Consider the following 10,714-nt stretch of genomic DNA (forward strand, 5'->3'; position numbering starts at 1 on the left):
GCGCCCACACCCACCTGAACTCCTCGCAGGCGTTGATGTAGGCGCCCAGGTGCGGCTCGCTCACAGCTTCTGACTCCAGAAAAGCTTTTTCAAACCTTAGGGTGCAGTACGCAGATGCCATGGGGTCCCTGCTAGGCCGCGGAGTGGCCCCGGCTAGGCTTCCCCTCTGGTCTCCAACCGCCGGCCTTGTGCTGGGGCCATTCCCGCCCCCCACCTACGGGCCGGAGGTCTCGGACTCTGAGCAAGCGGGATGGGGCTCCCCGGACGACCGCCGCCCACACCTGGCCCCTGGCCGGCGGAAGATGCGCCCGCACCTGGGCACGAAGAGGCCGAGCGCCCGCGCGCAGATCCGCAGGGTGGTGGCCTCTAGCTCTGCAGAGATGGCGCCGGCCGCCTTCACGTGCTCGGCCACCAGCTGCGAACAGCGCGACGCACTGAGCGCATGTTCGAGACCCCAATGTCCCCAGTCCCTCAGCTCATGGCCTGGCAACGTCCTCAGCCCATTCCGCTCTGCCTCACTGTCCATTTTCCCAACTCCTGCACATCTACGGGCCACCTGTCGAGCTGAGAGCTGTGCACCACTGTGCCCCAGGGATCTCAATTCCACCCCACTCGAAAGGGTCCTGTCTACACGGAGGGTAGGTTAGGGCTGGGCTCAGCATCTAGGGGTCCCCACCGAGCGCCTGAAGCCTGAGTAAACGCTCCCAGCCCTGCCTGGCCGCACCATGTGGACGTCAAAGGACAGCGGCGCGTGGTAGCGGCCCTGCAGCACGTCGGGGGCCTCTGCTGCCGCCCAGCGACTCTGCTCCATCTGCAGGATGCCTGTGAAGCAGTTGGCGATCTTGGTCTGCGAGGGACGATGGGGTGGTGGTGAGACCCTTCCGGGGGGATAGAGGGCTGGGCACTGCCTTCCTCCCAGGCCCTCCTTGCCCTCAGGAGGAGGGCTCCCCCGCAGGGGCAAAGGCCCATGCCTGAGACTACATGGCGGAGGTGGTTCCCAGGCCAGCACAGAGAAACATCCTGGGGTAGCACGCCACCTTTCGGTGCCAGCACTCCTGGCACCAGCGCCAGGGGAGCTGCCCTGCCCCACTCCTCAGGTCTGGCCCGCCCCGCCCAGCCTCACCTCTAGGAAGCTGGTGTAGTCCTTCTCCAGCTGGGCCCACACTTCCGGCTCCAGGAGTGGAGGCAGTGGCTCTGCAGGCAGCGCCAGGTCTGGGGCGCCCAGGAAGTCAGGACTGGAAGGCAGGGCCACAGCCTGAGGGCCTGGGCAGGGCTCCCATCCAGCAAGGGGCAGCAGCTGCCTCCCACTCCTTCGGGCCCAGCTCAAAGCCTGAGGCCATCACTGCAGGGTCATGGAACCTGAGCCTCTGTTCACACTCCTCTCCCCCGGCCTGCCTTCAAAGCTTTTATGCCCCTCCCCGGAAGCTTCTGAAAGCTCAATTTCCAGGGATTCTAGCAACAGCCAAGCGTTTGCAGAGGACATAAGGATGGCTGTCCAGATGGACCTCAGCCAACTGCCTCGGTCATGATTGGGATACACCCAAGGCTGGGCTGTAAACCTCCCCTACCCCAGCACCACACAGATCAGGAACCTGCTGCCATCTAGCCCACACCGCTGTCCCAGAGAGGAACAGGTACCTGCGTGAGGCCACACAGCGAGGGAAAAGGAGCCTTGGCCTTTTGAGGACCCTCCTCTCACTGGCACCCCTGCCTGTGGGGCCGGGGGAGCACCCAGCTCACCTCCCGCTCCACAGTGCAGAGCCAGGGGTGCAAATTCCCAGCAGGCTGTGTCCAGCACCCAGGTGCTACCCAGAGGGGTGAGCAGAGGTGAAACAACCATCACCAAACTCTGTGATCTTCAGGCTGCCTTCTTCTAATTAGAACAAAGGCACGGCCTGGACTTGCACAGGCCCTCTAACTGGTACACCTGCAGGGTGGGAACCTGGCCTGGGACACTTTCTACCTTGGGGAATTAAGCTTAGTGGCCGCTTAGGAAAACCCTGGGCAAGGGAGCACCACGAGGCCTAGGGTGAGAGTGTAGAGCAAAGGGGTTTGAAGACCCCGCAGGCTCTCAGGCATCCAGTCACCAGCCTTCTCCCAGGGAGGAAGGGAGAAGGAAGTCGCCCTGTGTCCCCCAGAACTGTTCTGAAGGCCTCCCCAAGCTCACCTCGCCATGGCACCCTGGCCTGCGGCCTCACCTTCTGTAGACATTGGCGGCCCAGTCCAGCAGGACGTAGAGCTGCTCACAACCGCGTGCCTCACACGCCAGTTCCTGGAGGCGCTGGGCCACCGCGCCGTGGAAAGCGCGCAGGTAGGCCTCCCACGCCGGGAAGCCCGCGGCCGCGTAGACAGGCTGCACCTCCAGCCGCACCTTCTGCAGGTCGCGGCGGACCAGGCCGCCGAGCTCCGCCAGAAGGCGGGCCAGGCCAGATGAGCCCTCGTTGTCCCCCAGGGCCGCCCCGGAGCCTACCCGCCTGACACGCTCCCGCGCGCTTCGTCGCACCGCGCCCTCCCAGTGCTGGCGCCAGCGGCGCGGCGTGCGCAGGAAGTCTCCGTCGGCAGGGGGCGCTGGGTGGGCCTCCTCCTCGGCGCGCACCACGCGGGCCAGTTCGGCGAGCGCGGCCGCGTCCACGCCGTCCGGACCCAGCGTCTCGCTCACCATGGCTCCGATCTCGGCGGCCAGCCCGTCGTAGAGCAGGCATACGTCCATGGCGCGCCGCGCGAAGCCCGTGGGGTCCTCCTCGTAGGCGTGCGAGGCCTTGGCGGCCACCAGCTGCGTCTCCAGGTGCCTCAGCTGTTCGAAGGCCGCCAGCAGGTGCCGCTCAGTAATGAGGTCGGCCACAGATTTGCCTTCTGCAAGGGACAGGCGGTATGTGTGTCCGGGAGAAGGGACAGCGGTGAATGGGGCGGTTCCGGGACCTCGGCAGGAACCAAGGCTCAGGCGTTGGTGGGCGACTCAGCCCTGCCCTGCCTTAACCCCCCATAGCCCAGCTGAAGACCTGCTCCAGGAATGGCAGCCCCAACTGCCAGAAGCCCTCCCTCAGAAACACTGTGGAAGAGGCAGACCCCAGGCCCCAAACTTGGCTGCAAACAGCAATTTGGATTAACAGTGGGGGTCTAGGGTGCAGCCTGGGGCCTACCAGCAGTGCCCAGCGCCTGGCTCCCCAACCCCACGCTGGCTCTGCTGAGCTGGGCCTGGTGGCTGGTTTGCAGCCCTGATAGTAGGTCTAATGGGGCAGAGCTCAGGCTGGGCGTGCCTGGACCCGGGCTCCTGCCCCAGGGCTGGCCTCCAGCACTGCTGGCTGGCCTCCACTCTTGGGCAGCCCCCACCCACAGTAGCCCTCTGCCTCCATCTGTACCCCCACTTAGAGCCCACCTTCAGTGCTTCCTCCTTTAGGCAGCCCCTCTGACCTCCCTCCAGGCAGCCATCGCTTGTGCACCATCTGTGGCCTCATGGTCAGAGAAGGCCAATGCCTTGTCCATCCCCAAGCTTGGCCAGGAGCCCAGGCATCATGCCGGCTCCTGGAGGCGATGGACATGGAAGGCTAGGGTTCTGATGTCCTGCAGACCTGGGTTTAAATCCCATCTCATTCATTTCCCAGCTGTGAGGCTTTAGGCAATTCACTTACCCTCTGTAAGCCTCACTTCTCTCATCAGTCCAATGGGTGCACCTCTCCCTGAGATGTTCGAATTTAAACAGCATTTGTGCCAGTCACTCAGGGTGGGAGTGGGGTCGGGGTTGGAGGGCCCGTTAGAAAGCTGGGGACGAGCAAACACAGCCAGCTCATCTCCCACTAGCCACCCTCTGACCTCAGTTTCCCCTCATGCTCAGTGTTGCTTGCTAGGCCCTCACCTGAATCGGTTTCCAGTTCCTCAGGCCCCACCCCAGTGGATGCCTGCTGGCTGACACCATCCATGCCCTTGGAGGGCATCTCCAGGCGGTGGGCCTCCCCTGGCACAGTGGGGGTCTGGGGCCCGTCACCAGCCATGCCCTCCTCCAGAGTGCGTCGAAAGGACCGGAACAGGAATCGAGAGCTCCGCCGGAGTAGGCTGGGGTCCTCAGGGACCCGGGCCCGTTGGCTCACCCGGGTGAAGGCCCGACGCAAAGTGCCCAGACTAGGCCATGCAACCTCATCGTATTGGGTGCTGGGCATGTCCCCGCTGCTCACCCGCCGAGTACCCCGTGCTGGGGTCTGCTGTTGAGCTGGCTCCTTCCGGCTTTGCATCTCCGGCCCAGGAGTCACTGGCTGTGATGACTGCATCTTGGTGGCAGGAGAGCTGGGGATGAGGAGGAGGCTCAGGAGGCCTGAGGGGAGAAGAGTTGCCTAGTCCTGGGAAGCAAACACAGAAACCCAGAAAGGAGAGCCCCATGAGGCCTGGCCAGGCCCAGGGGCTTGGTCAGGAAGGCTTCCAGGGGGAGATGACCCTCAAGCCACCTTCTTCGTGCCAGGCCTCAGCTGCGAGCTGAGACATAGACAGCCACTTCCATGGGATGCCTTCCTGGACGCCTCCCTACCATCCCCAGAGGGTCCCTCCGTGCCCACACCTCACTCGGCCTGCTGGGCCAGACCCTCTCCAGAATTAGAGCAGGGAGTTAAGCTTTCAGGTTCTGGGGCCCAGCCCAAACCCCAGCCAGCAGCTGCCACCAGGACTTCTAGGTCCTGAAGCCTAGAATGTCTGCCCCCCACTCCAGTCCCTTTGCCACCCTCCAGAACCCCCAGCTCACCCCCAGTTCAACCGAACAGGCCTGACTGCTTCTGCTCAGAAGGGTGCCCAGGGGCCCCACAGGCATCTACCCCCTTCCCAGGGGCCTGAAGAGCCAGAGGCAGGTCCGGCCTGAGGGCACTGGCCAAGGCCATCCTGTGGCTTATCGTGGTCTTGCAGGCCACAGGGGAGGCTGCGGGAGGGGCTTCGGGTTTATATTTAACTGGGGGAGGGAGTGGAGGGGTTTCCATCACTGCTTCCCACCCCTGCCAACCCCTTGTGCTGTGCCCTGACCCCTGCCTGCAAGATGCTGAGTCAGGTCTGCCCCTGCCCCTGCAGACCACCCCTTGGCCCTACCCACCCCCTCTCCAGCGGGAGAAGAGCTGGCTGTGTTTGCTCTTCTGGCTTCCGGTTGGTTAAGCTGGGGGCGGGAGAGACAAGGGGACCTTCCCAACCTGCTCCCGCCCATCCCATTGTGCAGACGTGGCCACTGGGGGCTGGGGGAGTGGATTAAGCCAGCAAGGGCCCACCTTACCCTTGGAGAAACTGAGGCCCAAGAAGGGCTAGACCTACTGAAGTCCCCAGCCAAGCAGAGGCAAAGCCCCCAGCCCACCCCAGGACTCCCTCCCCTCCCCACCAGGTACCAGGACAAAGCCCAGGCTGGAGCCAGCACCTGACCCTGGCAACATTGGGCCTCAGCTTCTCTGCAGTGGGGTGACACTGTGATAAGCAGTCCCAGACCCCCACCCGCCTCCACACTGTCTGGCAGGGTCTGTTCTGGTCCTTGTAGGCCTACCTTCTTTGAGGTTCCAGGGACAGACACAGAGAAGTTGAAAGGAGGCCCTGCCAAGGGAGGAGGGAGGGTGGCCCAGGTGACTGCTGAGGCCTTATCGGCCCCGCCCTGGCCACAGGTCATATGCTTCCCCTGGTGCCTCCTAACCCTGCCCCAGCTCAAACCCAACCCACACACGGCAGGAACACAGTCCCTGAAGCTGACCACACAGCCCCCTCACCTCTCTGGTGCCACTCTGAGCAGCAGGCACTGGGGCTGCACCCACAGGGGCAGGAGTAGTGATGAAGAGACCCTTCCAACCTGGGCTAGCCCTCCCTGTCCCCTCCCCCGTGCAGGGGGTGGAGGGGAGGGGCAACAACACAGGGAAAGGACAGCCAGGCTCTCCCTTGGTTGGTTGGGAAGAGCTCACACTTAGTAAGTACCTGCTGTGTGCCTAGCCTGATGCCTGGCACAGATCCCCATAACAGCATGGTTACAGGAGTGACTGTCATTCACCCCATTTCAGAGATGAAACTGAGCCTCAGAGATGGGCTGGATCTTGCCTCAGGCCACACAGCTCAGGTGCGAGGAGCCTGGAATGAGTCCAGGTCTGTCTGGAAACCTGGGAGCAGAGACTGGCCTGTGTTTCCCCAAGCGCTAGGGAGCCAGGCTTGCTGCCCAAAGCCCCTTTTCCTGGCAGAGGGGCCCGAGATGCCAGGAGAGGGGCCAGAGAGCTTGAAGTCCTCTCCCAGGAAGCCCAGAGACAGATTCCGGGGTAAGGGGGGGACAGCTGCCTGGGTGCATCCCGTGGGAGGTTACACAGGCCTGGGCCTGGGTGCCCAGTCTGCTCAACCACCCTGTCCCCAGAGCTGCACTGAAAGGCCCCAGACAGCCCCTTGGCCTCCAGCCACACCACCCCTGACCCTGCTCCCAGCAGCCTCCCCCACCAGCCCTGACCTTCCCAAAGCGCAAGTCCCGATGAGCCACTCCTGTGTCAGGCCCCTCCGTGGCCCCCACACCCTGAGGCCAAGCATCCGGAGCCCCCTTCCCGAACCCATTTTTTGCAGCTCCCCTAGGCCCTGTGACATGCATCCACAGCCAAGCTACAAGCCTCTTCTGTCCCCTGTGTCCCTCTGTCCTCCCGCCTTTCCCTCAGACCACCCCCAACTGGCCTGCTTTCCTTCCTCCCCAGATCTGACCTGGGTGTCAGGATCCAGGGATGCAGGCACCCCCACCTCCAGGGAGCCCTCAGACTGTTGCGTCACCAGCTCTCACCATCTGTTTGCTCAGCGGGCACTCAGGTCCCTGGTGATGTGACCCCCTGCGCTGCCCCGGGAGGTTCTGCCCGCCCCCTCCCCATCACCCCAGAGCCCGGCCTAGAAGAGGGGTAAGCCTCCAGTGTCAGGACCCCCTCCCCAGGCTTGCCTGGCCAGGTGTCTCTCAGTGCATCCAGGGGGCCTCTCTCTGGCTAGCCAGCTGGCTCTCTCTCTCTCTCTGCCCCTATTGCCCTGAATGTTCTGTAAGGCCTGGGCTCGGAATTGGCTGAGCCTCAAGGCCCTAGAGACCCATGCCCAGCTGCATCAGGGCCAGGGGTGAGGACACCACCCAAAAGCCACAGTCATTGGGAACTCCCACCCTGGACCACCCCCACTGTGGTCAAGAAGTCAGGCCTGGAGAAGGCAGCAAGTGGTGACTGGAGCAACAAAACGAGGCTGTCTCAGGTGCCACCCTTGCTCTCCCCAGCCCCCCACCTCAGCTTCCCCCCCCTCTTGCTAGCCCTTCGCTGCTGCAGCAGCCCCTTCAGTGCCCAATCCACCCGACCAACCACCCACCATAGAGCTGGACCACTGCCCCATCCTTCCAAACATAAAACTAGTCCCTGTAAACAGGGCACTGCCTGTACCCTGGGCACTACCCATGGGAAGGCCTGTCTCCCCTTCGGGCCTGCCACCTGCCCTCCACCATCACCTGACCCCAGCCGTAGCCTCCTCACTGCTCTCCTTCCTGGGCCCCTGGGGCCCGTCTCAGAGCAGTCAGTGGTTCTTGCCAAAATAGAAACCTCCCTTGAAACCTGCCGTGAAAGTAAGATGTCTTCTGAAAGTCAGGGACTTGACAAGGACAAGCGTTCCCACCTTCACTATCCAACATTTACCTGGAAGAACTAGTTAAGGCAATAAGGCAAGAAAAAATATAAATAAGAGGTAAGAATATTGGGAAGGAACGGATAAAACTCATTATTTGTGGTGGTATGATTGTTGTTGTTAGGTGCCGTCAAGTCAGTTCCGACTCATAGCGACCCTACTTACAACAGAACGAAACACTGCCCGGTCTACGCCATCCTCACAATCGTTGTTAAGCTTGAGCTCATTGATGCAGCCACTGTGTCACTCCACCTCGTTGAGGGTGATATGACTGTCTCCTTAGAAAATCTGAGGCTGACAATTGTTGGAGCTTAGTAAGGGTTTAGTAAGCTTTGTATGTAGATGTTGGGAATACAAGATGCAAATACGATCACTTCCTTTCCTAGACCACAGCAAAGACCGTTAGAAAAAGGTATTTAAAAGTCTCCCTTTCAGGAGAGCAACAAAACATATCACCCTTCCAGTGAGAATGGTTGCACAACTCAAAGAATGTACTCAGCGTCACTGAATTATACGTGTAGAAATGGCTTAAGGGGTGTATGTTTTGCTGTGGAAAACCTGGTGGCGTAGTAGTTAAGTGCTACGGCTGCTAACCAAAAGGCTGGCAGTTTGAATCCACCAGGCGCTCCTTGGAAACTCTATGGGGCAGTTCTACTCTGGCCTATAGGGTCGCTATGGGTCGGAATCAACTTGATGGCACTGGGTTTGGTTTGGTTTTTTGGCTGTTTTGCTGTGTATATTCTCAACAAGAACAAAAAAATTAAAAAATAACATACCACCCTCCCAGCTGCCGGCATTGTCAGCAGAAGCTCTGACTCCTTACCTTGGCATTCAAAGCCCTTCCTATCCGACCCTACTGGCTTCATCTCCTACTCACCACCCACTCAGCACCACTCCCCTCCCCCCACACCTTTGCACAGCCTGGTCCCTCCACTTACAGTGATCTCACCCCACCTCCTCTGGCTGTCATCTCCTTCAAGGCTCAGCAGAAGTGGCTCTTCCTCATACAAAGAAGCCTTCCCTGACCACCTGAGTCCCAGACCACAGTCACACGCCCTATTCCCATGACAGGGACAGGCACAGGAGCCCTCTCTCTGGGGGAAGGAGAGGGCCTGACCCACCACCCACCCAGATGTGAGCCCATATGTGTGTCCACACAGTGTGCGTCTGGTTTGCACATCTGGATGTTGGGCTGAGCATCTCCCTGTATATGCGGGTCCAAGTGCCTGCCGGGGGTTCTCTCCGTGAGTCTCTGTGTGTCTGTGTCTGTCTGTGCCTGCATGCTTGTCTTTGCTTTCCGCATGTGTGTGTCTGTGTGTGCGTCTTTGTGTGTGACTCAAGCTGGCCCTCCGGCCTCATCAGCTAGGCTCCAAGCCAAGGCCCTTGGCCCAGAAGGCCACTGGCAGAACCAGAATGTCCTCAGTCTCTCAAGCCCACCCTCTGCCCACAGCGCCCCTGTGGCCCTCTGGCCCCACCTGCCTGGAGCATACCTGCTAAGTAGGCGGAGACTGGGTCCCTAGGCAGAACCGGGCACCTGGAGATGAAGGCCGAGTGGGGCCCTCAGAGCTGGGCCAGGCTTCGGGGCCTCCAAAGAAGCTGAGTGAGTGACCAACAGCTGGGACTTCCCAGCCGTGGTCAGCGCTGCCTGGACCCACCAGCCCCACCCTCCGCCCAGACCCCATACTTTCACTTTCAGCAATGCTCCCACCCACTTGTCATTCCAAAGGCCAGGCTGCTGCAACCTTTGATTCCTGGCTCAGGAGCTGAGGACAAGGGCCAAAGGAGAGGGGCTAGGGCCCCAGAGAGGGGAGGGCAGCACACGGAAACCGAGACTATGCGAGGGGTTCAGTCTGAGGCCAGAGGGAGCAGGCGCTGGCCTGGGAGCCACCAGCCCACAGGCTGAGCCCAGACGGGCTCTGCCTGCTCCAGGCAGGGCCGCCAGCACCAGACCCATCCTTCAAGCTCACCCCAAGGTCCCCTGTGCCCGGCCTGTGCTGGGACCCAGGAGAGCAGAGACTTGGCCTCATCCTGGGGGAGTGCGTGTTGTGGGGAACATTCCAGAAGGCTCCATGAGTGGGAAGAAGGGATGGGGGCACCATGCTGAGTAGGACGAGGGAGAACACTCTGAGCAGGGGTCAGCAAAGGCAATCATGGGGGGGCCTCACCTAGTGAATGGGGAACTCAGGCAGAAAGTGAAGGAAATGGGGTGGGAGACAGTGGAGAGGTCACCAAGACTGCCCAAAAGAGACAGCTCCTGCCCTTCGTGGGGGGATTCCGCTGCAAGCGTCAGGAAGAAACTCAGGGAAAGTCCAGGGAGAACAAATCCAGGCCTGTCCCAACCTGGGCTGGAGCCACCAGGGCCACAGGACAGAGAGAGGAGGGAAGGGGGGTGCCAAGAAGGAGAGCAGGGATGGAGGTAGTAAGGGAGCTAAGACACTGCAGCACCCACACCTGTGGCACATGGGGCAGGTTGGCCAGAGATGCCTAGCACCTCCTCCAGGAAGCCCTCCGCTTAACCACTTGAGTCCTTTCGCCACTGAGCCCTGGGTTTCCCTCTTCAAACTGGGTAATGAGAGACCCAGCTCTTCTGGGTATGCCAGTGCCACAGGGCCCTCTCTGGAGACAGAGAGGCCAAGAGATGGGAGGGGACAGCAGCGCTCAAGAGAAGAGCTGGAGCCACGGTGACAGCCAGGGCTCCTTGGTGGGTGCCCAGGCCTCTTCGACCCTGCTGGGAGCCCCAGGGCCCCTGTAGGGGAGATACCGAGACTCAGGCGGAGGAGCCTGGTCTCAACCACACTGCTGGTCAGGGAGGGCCCAGGACACCCTCCACCCCAGGGGCCAGGCCTAGTGGACACTAGGGGCTCCCAGACAAAGAGACAGATCCCTGGAAAGCTGGTGGGGTCCAGGGCCTGGGAGATTGTGCCTGGACGTCCCCCAACCTCAGCTACACCGCACAGTCACCCAAGCCTGGGTCCACTTTTTGGCATGAGACTGTGGTGTTTCTTTTATTCTACTTCCATGTCATTTCCCCCCAAATTTCTGCATAAAATCCCTTTGGAAAAGTCCCAGGCTTGTCTCAAAGAGCCAAGGGCACAGG

The 10,714-nt window shown here is 61.2% G+C and overlaps 1 protein-coding gene across 1 annotated transcript in view; it reads right to left on the reverse strand.

Moving 5' to 3' along the window:
* The window catches only part of EXOC3L4 (exocyst complex component 3 like 4), a 21,616-nt gene extending 12,309 nt beyond the window's left edge, over positions 1–9,307 (reverse strand). Inside the window, exons 1-6 of the mRNA XM_064292929.1 lie at positions 3,854–9,307; positions 2,199–2,853; positions 1,124–1,235; positions 725–847; positions 315–415; positions 15–95 (exon numbers count right to left, since the gene is read on the reverse strand). Coding sequence (XP_064148999.1) covers positions 15–95; positions 315–415; positions 725–847; positions 1,124–1,235; positions 2,199–2,853; positions 3,854–4,262 — 1,481 coding nt within the window. The 5' untranslated portion in view covers positions 4,263–9,307. The remainder of the gene's footprint in view (positions 1–14; positions 96–314; positions 416–724; positions 848–1,123; positions 1,236–2,198; positions 2,854–3,853) is intronic.
* Between the last annotated feature and the right edge of the window lie 1,407 nt (positions 9,308–10,714).

The sequence above is a fragment of the Loxodonta africana genome, chromosome 10, assembly GCF_030014295.1.
Source record: "Loxodonta africana isolate mLoxAfr1 chromosome 10, mLoxAfr1.hap2, whole genome shotgun sequence".
In the NCBI taxonomy this organism is placed as follows: Eukaryota; Metazoa; Chordata; class Mammalia; order Proboscidea; family Elephantidae; genus Loxodonta; species Loxodonta africana.